The 15,926-nt window shown below is 39.8% G+C and overlaps 1 protein-coding gene across 4 annotated transcripts in view; it reads right to left on the reverse strand.

Moving 5' to 3' along the window:
• TUT7 (terminal uridylyl transferase 7) overlaps positions 1–10,937 on the reverse strand; it is a 66,651-nt gene extending 55,714 nt beyond the window's left edge. For 3 of the 4 annotated variants that reach the window (XM_044920714.1, XM_044920713.1, XM_021677943.2), the window contains exons 1-6: positions 10,825–10,896; positions 9,159–9,709; positions 3,931–4,112; positions 3,505–3,621; positions 2,825–3,002; positions 1,163–1,251 (exon numbers count right to left, since the gene is read on the reverse strand). In XM_044920714.1, coding sequence (XP_044776649.1) covers positions 1,163–1,251; positions 2,825–3,002; positions 3,505–3,621; positions 3,931–4,112; positions 9,159–9,678 — 1,086 coding nt within the window. In that variant the 5' untranslated portion in view covers positions 9,679–9,709; positions 10,825–10,896. Of the gene's footprint in view, positions 1–1,162; positions 1,252–2,824; positions 3,003–3,504; positions 3,622–3,930; positions 4,113–9,158; positions 9,710–10,824 lie in introns of all 4 variants that reach the window. The other variant, XM_021677942.2, reaches the window with a different exon arrangement.
• Between the last annotated feature and the right edge of the window lie 4,989 nt (positions 10,938–15,926).

Below are 15,926 nucleotides of genomic sequence, written 5' to 3' on the forward strand. Positions count from 1 at the left end.
TTCAGCTCCTCGACTAGGCCAAGCTCTGTAGGGATTTAGGGTGATTGCAAACACTGCTCCCCCTTACTGAAACACTCACCCTTTGACTTCCTGATTCCTTTTCATTGTTTAGAGCCTAGAGTCGATGTCATCGCTTCAAAGGGGACTTCATGACCACTGGATCTACACATCCCCTGTTCTTTTCTGTCACAGAACCCTGTTTCCCTGCATAGCCCTCATTATAATTAACCATATATATGTAATTATTTATCTCCTCCACTAGGTATGAGTTCCACAAGGGAGGAATCCTACCTGTTTTGTTCTCTGGGATCTAGGATGGTACCTGGCACACAACATGGACTCAGTGAGTATTTGCTAAATGAATGACGACATCAAAATAACTGCTATACTGGTAAATTACTAATAAAAATTTGAAGGTTAAAAGACGAGTAAAATCTGTTGGTCAGCTGACCACGTAGCTGTAGCAGTCATGGATGGCAAGGAATGAGAGGCTGTATGACAGAACATCTGGGGGTGGTGCCCAAGAATCTTCTTTATTATTTTTAACTAGCAACCCAGGCAAAGGGGCATAACCATCTGCAAACTGGCCTGGGGAACCACCATCGGATGAACAGATGATCTACTAGAGTGCCTTCCAGAGTCAAAATTCTGACTCAATGACATCTTTTTCAATCACATTTAAACCAGAAATCAAGGCTAGGTGTGGTTCTTCAAAAGCATAAATATTTTAATAAAGTAGGTGTATAAAAGTGGAAACTTAGGAGCAAATGGAGCTTTCAGGTCACAAATGTTTCCATGTCCACACTGTTTAAAATCTGAAATCCTTCTATGACATTGGAAAGTTGACTTTACCAAGATAATTTAATCTTCTCAAGTTAACAGAACCTAAAAAGCCCCATCAGAGTCACATAGTTAGAAAACCAGCATTTGAAGTAAATATAAAAGATCTCTAGAGTAAAAGAAGTACAAAAATCTGTACAGTATTAAAAGAAATGCTCTAAAATCGAAGGTTGGCAGAAGAGCATGGAACTGGAAATTTTAGGGGAAAAAGCTGCCACTTATATTATCTTCAAGTATCTAAATATATTATTATATAGCTCACATTTGAAAAAAAGAATTTCCATACCACTCTGAAAATTCTAACATTTTATTTTGTACTTACAATGGCTGGAAATTGAATGTCGATATTTACATCTGAATTTTTGAAACCCAATCTGCTACAGGATGACCCATATAATCTCAGAGAACAATCTGAAAAAAAAAATTAAGTCATAAATAAGGTGAAATTTCTCAAAAGTCATAACAAAACACTGCTATTTAAGAAATGGAACCATCAATTAAAACTACGCATGAAAGTAAGATAGTATTCAAGTCTGGCATAAATAAACAAAAAGGAATGGTTGACTCTTTGGCTTTTGTCTTCATTTTATTTTATGTAACAGGGAAGGCTGTGTTGTCTGCAGTTTATGTTAACAGCTACTCTTTCATGCCAATTGTAAAACATGTTTAAAAAAATTCTAAATTATTTTATATTTTGTGCAGAAAATACTATTTGCAAGGATTTTCACAATGTGAAAGCCAAAAACAGATGCCTGACTTTGTCTTATATTTATAAACCTGATAGTATACTAAAGAGTTAATGCAAACATTTCACCTTTTAGAAAACACATACATGTGTAATTTACTATAAAGATCATGTTTCAGTAAAATAATCATAAAAATGACCGTCAGCATAAAGTTACTTTTCAGTATGATTATGAACCAAAAAAACCTTAACATAATATGCTCTCTTTAGGAAAACTTTTGAAAAATAATTTTAGTATCACTGATATAACTTAAAATACTAGGCAATAAGCAATTCACTCTTCAGAGGAAGATGCGTGTGTGTACTGCCTATATTTATTTATGGCATTTTTCCCCCAATGTTTTACTATTACTGTGCCAAAAAGTTATCTCCTTCCTATCAGGGGATTTTGTGGGGTTTTTTTTTAGGTTTGTTAAGTCAAGTGATTTCTTTGAGTTTTAACAGTTTTCCGTGACAAAGTATATTAAATTTTATAATGGAAATCTATAGCAAAAATCATTGACATTATAAATGCCTTTCTGGGAACTTGTCTATAACACAAAGGATGAGCTATAGATATAATGAAATGAACAGATTCTTGCTCTTTATTTTTATGAAAGTATACACAAGTATGAATGATATGCTATATGAATGCTTTTTCAGTACAACAAATAGTTCTATGGGTGATACGGTGATAACCTTTGAATAGTGATTCCAATCCTAACTGTGGGTTAGAATCACTTGCAGAGCTTTCTAAAAAAAAAAGTTTTCTGTGGCTCCACAGACATAACCTGGAAAATTAATCAACAGTACACAAAATCTATTACAAAATAGGTTCAGAGCTCATTTTAGATGTTGCAATTCTTTTTAAAAGTAGTTAAACAGAACCTTTTTCGGACACAGACAACCTGAGAATGACTTGAGTATACTTTTTATTTTAATTCAAAATGTTGCATCAATTTGAGTAGGTAGGAAGGTAAACAGGTAGATACACAAGAGTCCCACAGTGCCCCCATAATCTGGAACATTTAATTTAAAGTACATGTGTAAAAGGAAATTCATAATGAAGACAGGCTTAATGACAGTGCACGTAAAAGTCTTTGTTACCTTGGGGGAAAGCCAGAAGAAACAAAAACACACAAAAAATTAAGAGCTTCAGGACATGGTAACTCAATTTCTATTAGATGAAAATTACTACGGGTTGGAAAAATGCATGAGGCACTTTTAGGTAGCTAAATAGAAAAACAAATCTAGAAATACCTGGTAACTTGTGTTGGAACACATTTTCCATGATACGTTTAATTTCTAGTCTCTGTTCCAAGTTCTCATTGTGTAAGCCAAACTCCTGTACCACTCTGTCAATGGCAATACCAATTGCATTTATCTGGGAGGGTGTAGGCGGGGGTAACGTAGTGAGCAATTCTTCCTCTTGCTTCTCCTTTTAAGATCAATATTGAGATTAAAAATGACTCACACAGTTTTTACCTTCTACCATTCCCTGAGACAACACTGTAGAATGTTCTGTAGAATATTCTGGAATATTTTTCTTAGCTCTCCCTCTCACCTTAGCTGTGTTAGTTTTCAGTTCATCAAACACTTCTTTATGCACATAAAGTGATAAAAGAAGGCAAAAATAAGGAAAAAGTGCAGGGAAAGAACATCAAAAGCAGCAATGACAAATTATTTGCTTTATTGTTACTGGCATAAGGGCATATACTGAGATCCTATCAATGACTTCACTCATCCTGTACTGTTCTTAATGAAATTCACAAGACTGCCCAGCAAAACATATCTGACCAATGTATTTTGGCTAAAATAAATTCAGTAATATAAGTAGTGAAGTTATTAATATCATAGCCTTAAAGAGAGGAAAGTTGCAAAGATGACAAGTAAAAAGAACTGACAATTAAACATATTTGTTTGGGTTACATTAAACTTACCTTAATGTTTTTCTTGTGCCTCTTCTCTTTGATATGCTTATGGGCAAATGCAATGGATTCAATTAAAACATCACAAAGTTTGCAGGTGTACTTAGCTGTAGGGTAGTTTCTTGGTCGCTATAATTTGAAGAGATTTAGAGAGACATATATACTCATCTTCCAAAACACAGGCAAACAAAAGTTAGCCAGAAATGATTTCCCCATCACTTTAAAAACTGCTAATATATTATTATCACTCTTACCACTATTCTAATAGTTATTTTTTGGAAGTGATTCTATTAAATCAAATTGAGTATCACTTTTAACTCACAATGCTTAAATGCTAATAACTGTAGTAGGATACCTAACTCATCAAAGCACATGTTCCAATTACTAGCATAGTTTAAACAAAGACAAGGATTTTAAGTAACAAATAAAAGATGTTACCCTTTTTAGCCTGTCAATGAAGTCTCTTTTTAATCGCTCCTCCGCCTGCTGTAAGCCCAGGAGCTCCTTCGTTGAAAGCACAGACTCGTCAATCACGGGGCCTTCCCAGTCTCCGTCCTGCTCATTTTCCTCATTTCTAGTCCTACGTGGCTTCCGAGGTCTGGACCTCTGCTTCTTGTTTTCTTAAGTTAGGGGGAAAATATTATTGGCAATATTGAGTAATACCGCTCTGACAAAAAATGAGACCGTACATATTTATTCATACATATTAACTAAATAATGTGATTATCTGAATGACATCTGAGCACAACAAAAGGAAAGCTCTTCCATGGATAAAACACGTGAATACTCATTGACCACCTCATCTGGATACACCAGCCCATAGAAATCCTCTTTTAGGAACACTGGAAAAGAATTTGCTTCAACCGTACAATGTGATTTTATCATTTCTTCCAAGTATACTCCTGAACATACTCAGTGATAGTAAAAATTATCCTCTGAAGGCAAGTATACTTGCCTTCTGTAATTCTGTAATTATCCTACTGTAATTCTAATACATCTAATTTATTGTAACATACAATATAAATATATTGAATATATTCTAGTATACCTGTTATTCTAATGAAAACTGTTCACTTGCAAAAATGAAAGGAAATGTGGATAATCTCAACAGAGGAAAGATGGACAATATGATCTCCAAAGAACTCAGAAATCAACTACATTCTTTTGTGGAATGAAAATCCATCATTTAGCTGTAAATTTAGCTTTCATGTAATTGGGCCTTCTCCCCACACGGATACAAGAAGTCCAAGCCAAATTTTATTTACTGAGGACAACTAGTTCCTATCTTATCTTTATTTTCATTTTAGCTTCTTTGGACAGTCTGTACACTAAGCACATTTCAAAGAAAAAAGGCCATTACTTGAAATAAAAGTTTTCTACAAGTATAGACTAATTCATTTAAACTCTGCTGTTAGTTCTACAATCTTTATAACTAATAAATGAATCTGTTTCCTTTTTTAAATTTACAACTTTTCTACCTGTGAAACTGAAGATGACTGTGGGATTGATCTATAAAAAAATCGTTTTAAATAGCTTTGATAACGTCTATCAAGCTCTGAAAATAAATCTATCATTAATACATGATTAAAATAAAAGCTAATTTCCCCAATTAAAATTGTGATAAATGGTTTGAATAATGTTTAAATGGCTGATCAAAAATTAGTCTTTCAAAATATAAACCTACTGAAAAGCTCTGCATGAGGCAATTCCTATGTCAAGTTTTCAGTGGAACTCATTTCTTGTACAGCAGTTACAATGAATCAGTTGGCTGAAAAAACTTGAGTCAGAAAAGGGAGGTATAGGATCTCTAATTTGCAAAAAGCTATTGTCAACAGCTCTAAAGGAAAAGTAGCAAGCACTGTGCTCAAAGTACCATAAGATGAATATATAATGAAATTCTATAAATAGCTTCTATAATATAAGTGGCAATTGAAAGAAATTAATTAGGACAAATAGTTTTGTTTTGCTTTTTGAATCCATCAAAATGGACCAAACAAATAAAATACTAAAAGGGAAGTAGTCATTTGCAGAGAAAAACTAGTCTACTTTTAATACTTGCTTTTAACACTTCCCTACTCCCAATTATCACCATCTTTTAAGGACTGTGCTCTCCGTCTGCATCAACTTCTGAGATAAGCACTTCTTTTAACTTAGAGGTGTGTCTGTTCTCATTTGTGTATCTTTACGAGCTCTACTCTAAATAATTACATCTAATTTCAGTGTTCATAACAAGTTTCTTACTTTGGCAAACACTCGTTAGAGATTTACACCAATATGTGCAATACCCATTAGAAAAGTCCGTATTAGTTCACAAACCAGTAATGGTATGGAACCAAATCCCTTTTCTAACTTCTCCGCTCTCAAATCACAAAGGCTTTTCACTTAACTGTATTTGCTGTCATCTTCTGGAATAACAATTTCCCTCCAAAGAGCCCGATTAACTCCTTGTTTTTTCTTTTTAAAGATTTTATTTTTAGGTAATCTCTACACCCAACGTGGGGCTCAAACTCACAACCCCGGTATCAAGGGTTGCAGGATCCAACCGAGCCAGCCAGGTGCCCCACTCCTTACTGTTTTTATACAGAGAAGTGGATGGCTGCAGAAATTCTGTCTGATGACGATGACCACGACGATGACAGCAGCTGTCATTACTGAGTATTTTTTATGTAACAGATGCAATGCAAGCACTTTACGTGCACTGCCTCATTTAATCCCTGTAGTGATCCTGTCATAGATGTTGATATTATCCCCATCGTACAGATGGGGAAAATGCTGGCCCAAGAAAATAACTTGTTCGGGGACAAATGACTAAGTGAAAGTAATGGGATTTAAAATAAACATTAAAGCATGGATGGAATTCTGAAATTCAGCCTTTTATCTAACAATATAAGAACTGCAAAGAACTTACTGAAATCCCCCCTTGTAGCATATCCATTCACATCTAGACTAAACCATAACCGACAAGACAATTATCACCTTCTGAACTGAGTTTCACAGGACTGCATGGTAAAAACAGTCAAATAAAATCTCACTGAAGGGAATCCTGAAAGACAAAGCTGGGTATTGCTAAAAAGTTCCCACAATTATGTAGAGGAAGACTACCTGGCTCATCGCAGGTGTCTTGTAACATGAATTCTCTATATACAGTATTCCAAGTCTCCCATATTTTATTTGCATATGGCCCATTATTCCATTCACAAAGTACATGTGTATATGAGTGGATATTTTCCAGCTAAGATCACTAATGGCATTGTCCCAAATACATTAAATTGGCAATCTAGGATATCTGAGGGATGAAGTACAGGGCGGTAACGTAGAACTGAAAAATAGAAAATAAGTATTAAAAAACAAAGCAACTCTTAAGATAATTTTTACTGTCTTCTCACATCATTTAATGAGACCCTTCCTTAATAAGACAGAATTCTGATTCAAGGAAAATTTCAGTCCCTTTAATGAGATCTTTTTAGAATCCTGAGTGCAGTGCAAAGTTTATACTTCAAACTGAATTTCTCTCTACAGCAAGTAATTTCATACCAAAGCTTAATATTTTTCTTATGAAGATGTTCAAGGTCTAGAAGCTGAACAGTCCTTCATCTAGCAATTGTGAAAGCGCACACCTATTCTCCATATAGAGAGAACATGGGGGTTTGGGGATTGTCTTCAATTAAAAGGACAGCAAAAAAATGTTATGTACTTCCTGTTCAAAACCACTTAAAAGTAACTTTTTTAGTTGCTTTTCAGATCAAACAAGAATACATATACAACAAATTTTTAGTCTGTTAACAGTCCCTACTAATGTCTGTCTGGTTGCAAACTTTTATTCTATAAATCTGTTTTTATAATGCTACTTGAGACCAACTTTTTCTTTTAAAAAACTATTGGTAACGGCATTAAGATGTCCATGTCCTACCTGGATACAGTAATACAGAAATACTTAAATAAATACACTTTTAAAAAGAAAAACACCAACCAAAAGCCGAGAAATTATCAATATGTGTTCAGTTTCCCTCTGTCAGACTGAAGGTCCAGTGAGGCTGAGTAAATGGCCAAAGCAGCACAGCACTCAATTTCAGTTCCACTTTCTCATCCACCACCCTGCTAAAATAAATTTAACCTCACCAGGCCACAGCTGCCTGCTGTGAAAAACTGTGATTGTACCCTGATGTATCATGACAGAGCACTAGATCAGACAATTCCTTCAATTTCTTTCTAGCTTAAAGATTTATGCAGCCAAGATTTTCGCTCTCCTGGGATTCCTTTATTAACACCTCATTCTATTTCTACTATTTGATATAAGGCATATTCTCTTGCTTTTCCTACCTTCACAAATATAAAACAGCACCTTTTCTCTCATTTAATACTATCATAAGACCCCCTAGAGATAACAAATGATGTTTTCTCTGTTAAATATTCTAGATGTCCAGATCACAAGTTCTAATGCCTTACCAGTAACATGCATAGATGTAAACTGGCCACTGTGAGATATCACGTAAGGGCTTCTGGATACCTAGGAGTGTGCCAACGTTGCCTAGATGCATGTAAATTTAAAAAAACTTTAAAGTGCTGACCAATTTGCCACCCATTCCATATGGTGACTAAAAAAAGGCTTACAGCCAGGAACCTGGGTGGCTCAGTCAGTTAGGAAGCAGCTGCGTTTGGCTCAGGTCATGATCCCAGGGTCCTGGGATCGAGTCCTGCATAGAGCTTCTAGCTCAGCGGGGAGTCTGTTTCTGTCTCTCCCACTCCCTGTGTGCTCATGCACACTCTCTTTCTCGATCTCACTCTCTCAAATGAATACACAAAATCTTAAAAAAAAAAAAAAAAAAAAAATTTTAAACCAAATATTTTTAAAAGCCCATTTTTCCAAGCATAATTTACATTTTCAGACTAGTTTTACTTTTTCCTTCATATTTATGAGTTTATTTCATTTCAGTTATTACTGTCCATTAGATAATTTTCCTGTTTATAGAAATCATTGCTACATGGACAAAATCTATTCACCTTTTAGAAAAACGTATAATCACTTTGAGGCAATTATTAATCAAGCACAGAGGGCACTCAGAAAAGGGTTTTGGTGCTACAGAAACTAAAACGCAAAACTTTTGTCTGTAATGTGTCCCAGCCTGTTTGCCATGGTCACTTCTAAGAAAAAAAAATAAAAATCTTGGACTATCCTCTTCCGGAGATTGATGCTCTATCCAAAAGACATATAACCCTCTGTGACAGGAAATATATACAGTCTATATTGCATACTGACATTGAATACGATTTTTTTTTTAGCTTTATATTCTGTCATTTATATTATGGACACATTCGCTATTCAAATACAAAATTACAATACATAATTTAGAAAATACATACACACCACTCAGAAAATATGATATAGTCCCCAGGGTGATAGTCACCCTCTTCTGTAAAAGGCATCAACAGGAAATACGTTTACTGAAGTAAAATGAGCCTCATAGCAAAGTGAACTTTTAAAGTGACCAGTACATGCAATGTGTTGAAGTTGCCCAAATACCATGATTACAATTTTTAAAGTATTCACATTAAATAAGCAGGAACTATGAAAAATCGGAACGGCACTGCTGAAAATAATAAACCTCATTTGGATGAAAAAGACATTGCGACTTGGGGCTGTAACTTGACAAGTTGGAACACATTACCAGGGCTTCCCGCTTCCATTTCTGACATGGTTTCTAGGCTTGTCAAGTCTTTATGAAGTAGTCGTCTTACAGTTCTGCAGCCTCTTCCATCTTGCCACCTATATCCATCCTCACTTTCCTGAAAGGAGTCTTTTCTTGGTCGGTTTATAACAGGAATTCTAGGTCCAGGTTTAAATTCCCTCCAACTGTCTGAATTACCAGCAAGTTCATCAGAGAGCCATCTCTTACTCTGATCTTTGTGGTTGTCATTTATCCAAGCGGGTTGACTGTAAATTGGGTTTTTAAATGCATAGGGATTGTTGGAAACAGCATATGGTCCTTTTCTGGGGGTATTCCCATAGTTCCCTGGTGGTATTTTTTTTTTTGGAAGGCCTTTTTCCATTTTACTGCTATGGCCTTTAGCATAATCATCCATTATTAAATAATCTTGTTGGGGGTGGCCCCTTCTGAAATCCTCATCATCTACAGTCCCTCGGTCTTTAGCACGTTTCACAAAATAAGGTTTTGCTGCATCTCCCATGGTCTTTGACTTCAATTTTCTTACTCTGCACCTGAAAGAAGGCATTTTGGGAAATCATCAAACTATAACAAGATATCATACCAAGCATATGAAATACCACACGTTTATTGTACAGATGCTCAAAAGCCTATACAAACTCTTCTTTTCCTAATTTCCATCACATTCAAATAATCACCGCATTACACTAGAAGTTGGGAGGCTTGAATCCTGTAATATTCTTCACGAAAATTAGTACTTACTATTTAACATGAAGATTACATCTGTGACTAAGGGAAGCTCCCTACAGTCTCGAGAACTGCAGTATTAAAAAATGTTACTCATTATCAAGTTGGTTGGCTTTACCTATAAAACAAAAGCGCTTCTCCAAAAAACCAAACCAAACCCTCATTCCCAAGCCTATGTTGTTAGAAACTCCGGAAAGAGTCTTTAAAAAAAAAAAAGTTGGCAATTACTTTTAAGTGTTATACAAAGTAACCGAAACTTTCTGTGAAAGTAGCTCAAATCCACTTTTCTGTCTCTTCTCCGTCCTTCAGGGAAGGGCCTCGGCTCCCCCTCACCACCACCATTCAGAAGCTCGGGCTTCGGTCGCTTGGGCAGGGGACGGGCTCGCTCCCCACCAAAGGCTCCCCTCGTCAAAGGGGCTAGGTTTTTGACGAAGAGACAACTCCGGCTAACCTCCCCGGTCCTCATTCTCTAACCCCAAACAAGTTTGGTTTTGTCACGGAAAGCATTTCTCCCTCTTCGACCCCCGTTTGATCGCCCCACCCTCGACCTGCCTCAGTTTCCACCCTTCGGGGCAGGAGACAGAGAAAGAAGAGGCGTCTCCGCACTCCTGGCCACGAAGCCACCTCGGGGACCAGGAAGCAGGAAGTGACCTGCCTCCTCGATGGGGTTCCGGGGTCCCCCCGGCCAGCCAGGGGGCCGGGGCCGAGTGCCTCCACCCAAGTCCCTTCTTCTCCGGCGCCGGAAGGGTCTGACACAAAGTGAAGATGCGGACTCGAACCCGAGAGCTCAGTCCCCGCCGGCCTGGGGGCTCCCAGGTCCTCGCAACTGGGGCGAGGAGGCCGGCAGGGGATGGAGCCAACGTTTCTCTCGGGCCGGGCCCGCCCTCTACTCCGGAGACCAGGGAACCCACCGGAGACCCACCCCGGAGGCTAGTCTGGGACGGACGCGGGGAGAAGGCGCCCCACGGCACTCACCACCTCCGCCGCGGTCCCCCGCCTCTTCCTGTCCCGGCCGGGCTCCCTCTCCGTGTTTTCCTTCGGCCCCACTTCCGGCGCTCAGCGCTGTCTCATTGTGCGCGATTCGGAGCGGGCGGTGCCCCCACCCGAGCGCTCCGCCGCGCACGCCGGAAACGCGCACCGCCCACCGCCCCGCCCCGCCCCGCCTGCTTCCGCCGCCGCTGTTGTGCGCGCCCTCCGGGGCTCGGGTCCCAGGTCGGGCAGGGGTGCTACCGCTCCGTCCCTACTCTCCTCGCCCGCGCGGGGCTCACGGAAGCCGCCGGTCTCTACTAGGCCTTAAAAGCACCGCGGAGGCACACCTGGAACTCGCGAACAAACACCTCGGGGTTCCCTTTCTTTTCTTCTTTTTGACCTTCCTAGCTGTCATGTTCTAAATGCTTTGGAAAGCGTCCAACAACTAATAAAATCAGGGAGCGTTGAGAAAGTGTGACGGTTCTGCTTTCTCTGCTTTTTAAGAGCATTAAATTTAAATCCATGAGATGCCGTGGAGCATTGGTCCTTAATAATGGACACATACGCACTGGGTATTGCCAGGTACTGTTCAGAGTGCTTTACAAATATTAACTCTAATCCTCATAACAAATCCTCTAGGAAAAAATCATTATACCCGTTAAAGATGGGGAAGTAGCATTTATGGTAAAGTAAATGGCACTGCTGGAAATCAAACTTTAATGAGGCAGAGTCCATTATTAACTACTATATATACTAAGGTGATTTAAAACACACTGGTACAACTTTTTTATAATGCCTTATCTAGATGCTTTGGTTCTGAACAGACAGGAGAATCAAACCAATAATAATAGGCTCCAAAGGGAGTGTGGTGATACATGAATACATTTATTATGGGACAGTAGCGTTACCACACCCAGCTGAGTAATTCTTATACAAAAGAACTGGTTGAGGAAAAGTCTGCCTCAACTCAATCCAGAGTTCTACAGGATCAGTGGAGGATACATCTTTTTGAGTTTAAAATATTTTTTGTTTGCATTTTCTTCAATGTGTTTGTTCCCCAATGCCTAACTCCCATTCTAAATTTGCCTTTAAGATTCATGTTGAGGGTAAATGAGGCTCTCTCAAACGAGATGTGATACTAATCAAAAGATATTGACAGATAATACAGCTCTTTTTGTCCATATAATACTACAGTGGGGATTTAAATTGATCCTTAAAACCCAGTTTTAAAAGTTTGGTTTGATTTTTCTTTGGATGTCACCGGAGGGAATACTGAGTTTCTCAGAACTTTTGTGATGATTGTTTCATGGTCTAGACATATTTCTAACAGCATGAAGCAGAAATTTGGACTCCATCTGCTTCCAGGGATATTAACCCTGCTCCATGTGTTACATTGTATCTTCTATCTTCAACCACACTTTGACATTGTGATACATCTTGACAAGTCAAACTTTAACATACCCAGTGCCACTGTTCTTGTTCTTTGTAGGGCCATGGAGTCAGAAGCTGAGGAGTTGTATTCACAGCTTTGTCAACCCATTTTGTTCCTAGTGTGTTTTACGTACTTTGTTAAGGGAATTGTGTTGGCTCCTTCAAATACGTCTGGAATCCAAGGTTGTCTCACCATCTCTGCTACTTCCACCTGACAGTTACCACCATTGCTTCACTGTATTGTTGCGATCATCAGCTTTCACTTGTGTCCTCCTTTATCTATACACGATAGCCAGGAAAGTAATGTTAAAATCTGAGCCAGATTATGATTTCCCCCTCAAGATCCCTCAGTGGCTCCCCATTCCTGTGGAAGTAAAAGCCTAAGTCCATACAATGACTACAAAGCCCCTCCCTTTACTTCTGATCTCACCCCTAATTCCTCTGACCCCTTCATTCACTCTGCCCTAGCCACACTACTTTCTTGCAGTTCCTTCATCACACCAGGAAAGCTCTTGCCTCAGGACTTAGCACTGGCTGTTCCCTAGAATGCTTTTCCTCTCTTTGGTGTCTGTATTGCTCACAACCTCATTTCCTTAGTATCGTCTCTCAAAGGTCATTTCTCAATAAGGCCTACTATGACTGCCTATTTAAGTTGCTATTCACCACCCTCTCCACTGCCTTCCCAACTCCCCTCACCTCACCTATTGCTTTTTTAAGTTTTTTTTTTTTAGATTTGCTCCACACCCAGCATGGGGCTTGAACTCACCACCCTGAGATAAAGACCTGAGCTGAGATCAAGAGTCGGATGCCTTTAAAAAAAAAAAAAAAAAGAGGGACACCTGGGTGGCTCAGTTGGGTTAAGCATCTGCCTTTGGCTCAGGTCAGGATCTCAGGGCCTTGGGATGGAGTCCCGCATCGGGCTCCTTGCTCAGCAGGGAGCCTGCCTCTCCCTCTGCCTGCAGCTCATCTTGCTTGTGCTCTCTTCTCTCTCCAAATAAATAAAATCTTAAAAAAAAAAAAGAGCTGGATGTTTAACCAAGTGAGCCACCCAGGCGCTTCTCTATTGCTTTTTCTTGTAGCACTTACATACACGTTGTCACCTGCCTTGTCATTTAATTATTTATCATGGTTATTTGTTTTTTGTCTGTCTCCCTCTGCTAGAATGTAAGTTCGACAAAGGCAAAGATGACTGTTCTGTTTAGCAGTATGTCCTCTAGAGGCTAGACCATTGCCTGACTCATAGCAGACTCTCTAGAACTATTTATGGAATGAATGAAAGATACAGGACCAGCCTGGCTCTACAGCAAAGCTTCTTCATGAACATTTGATTCCCCTCTCTTCTTGAGGTTTATCAGTTCTCTTACAAAGGTCTTGATATTACAGTGGAATTGACAATGAACTCAGAAACTTTAAAATATTCTACCCCTCCCTCACCGTCTGCCTGAAGTCTTTAATATCTTCATAATGGCTTTCTTTTTCTTTTCTTTTTTTTCAAATTTCTCAGAAAATTATGTTAGAATACTTCTTGAGGGCGCCTGGGTGGCTCAGATGGTTAAGCGTCTGCCTTCGGCTCAGGTCATGATCCTAGGGGTCCTGGGATCGAGTCCCGCATCGGGCTCCCTGCTAGGCAGGGAGCCTGCTTCTCCCTCTGCCTCTGCCTCTCTGTCTCTCTGTCTGTCTCTGACTTTCATGAATAAATAAATAAAACATTAAAAAAAAAAAAAAAGAATACTTCTTGAATCAGTTAGGATGCATGCAGCTTTGAGTGTGATGCAAAACCTAATTTAAACTGTAACTGGGGCACAGGCAAGTGAAAGCACCTGGCCCTGGGGTCCCAAGCAGACCAGGTTCAGCCACTGGCCGCTGACCAAATCCGAAGGCAGAGAGATGAGGGGTGGTGAAACAGGAAAGGAATTTATTTCAGTGAGGCCAGTGCTGGGAAGAAAGCAGACTAGTGTCTCAAAGACTGTTTCCAAAGTGCTGAAAATACTTCTAGGTTTATATAAGGAGAACGAGGGACAAAGGTGGGTGGGTACGTGCAGGTAGGCAGTAAAGGTGAGGTAGATCCTTGTCTTGGGGTCAATCACACAGGTCTTGCTGGCTCAGGGCACTAGTTATTGCTTGAGAGGGTAGTTTTGGTTCCCATCATGGGATGCTTCGCCCTGCAGGGTCTTTTGCCTGAGTTAAGAGATAAACTGGAAAGAATTTAATGAGGAAGTACAGACTGAGGTCAAAATGGAGGTAGTTGATGTCGTCTCTCAAAACTGGCTTACACAATGAGGATATTTATTGGCTCACAAAACTGGGAGTTCAGAGGGGCATTGTAAGCTTCAATGTCAGCTTTTTTTTTAAAAAGATTTTATTTATTTGAGAGAGAGAGAATGAGAGACAGAGAGCACGAGAGGGAAGAGGGCAGAGGGAGAAGCAGACCCCCTGCTGAGCAGGGAGCCCGATGTGGGACTCGATCCCGGGACTCCAGGATCATGACCTGAGCCGAAGGCAGTCGCTTAACCAACTGAGCCACCCAGGCGCCCCAATGTCAGCTTTATCGAGTGGTTATACCCTTCTGTGTATATGGCCTTATCTTCACGTACAGGGGAGGGCATAACCCAGAGTGTCACAATGGCATTGTCAGCTCCTGACTTCACATCTGTCCACCACTACATCCAGAACGAGAGAAGATGGCCTCTGGAAGCCAGGACCAACCTTCCAAGAAACGTGCAAGCTTAAACCAATCCCTGGTAAGGGGGATGCCATAACCCTTAGACCAGTGTTTCTCTACCGGAGGACTATTGGCATTTTGGGTTGGATAGTTCTCTGTTGTGAAAGGCTGTCCTGTGCGCGGCAGGATGTTTTGCAATGTCCTTGGCCTCTACCTAGTAGATGACTTCCCCCTTGTTGTGACAATCCAAAATATCCCCAGGATGTTTTGCAATGTCCTTGGCCTCTACCTAGTAGATGACTTCCCCCTTGTTGTGACAATCCAAAATATCCCCAGGCGTTGCCAGACATCCCTGAGGTGCAATATCACCTCCAGTTGGGAGCCACATTGTAGAGCCTCAGGCTCACCCTTGGAGTGAGGGGGTGGTGTCAACTTGCTTTGGGACACTCGCATTGCTTGAGGGAGGATGGGATAATGGATAAAATCTGGGTCCTGTTAGGAAAGAGAAGGGTGAGAATGGATGGCAGCCAGCAAAGTTTGTGTCACCTCTATTAAACAAATTCACCTCCAGACTTTGCAACAGACTTTGGCTTTCCTGGAAATTACCGCATGAATGGGAAAATTTAAAAATGCATTTAGAATTTTGATGTTTGATCAGAGAAGAACTTCCAGTCAGATATCAATCTTTTTAGAATATCAGAGGAGACAGATACTCCTTCCTCTGCTCCATGGAAGGCAGAGGACAGAGGAGAATTAGGGGGGACAACATTCAGGGGACCTTTGGGGGGCTTTCTTTGTGCAGTTTTTTCGAAGACCTTCCTCCAAGTCCGGCTTAGACTGGACTTTTCTAATTTCTGTGGCTTGAGGAATTGCCAAGGGCTAACAGAATCTCCTGCTTCTGCCTGCCGAAGAATCTTAGTTGAAATTACTCCGGGACCTTAGATTTACAACCTAAGATGTGT

This window comes from Neomonachus schauinslandi, chromosome 13 (assembly GCF_002201575.2).
Source record: "Neomonachus schauinslandi chromosome 13, ASM220157v2, whole genome shotgun sequence".
Classification (NCBI taxonomy): Eukaryota; Metazoa; Chordata; class Mammalia; order Carnivora; family Phocidae; genus Neomonachus; species Neomonachus schauinslandi.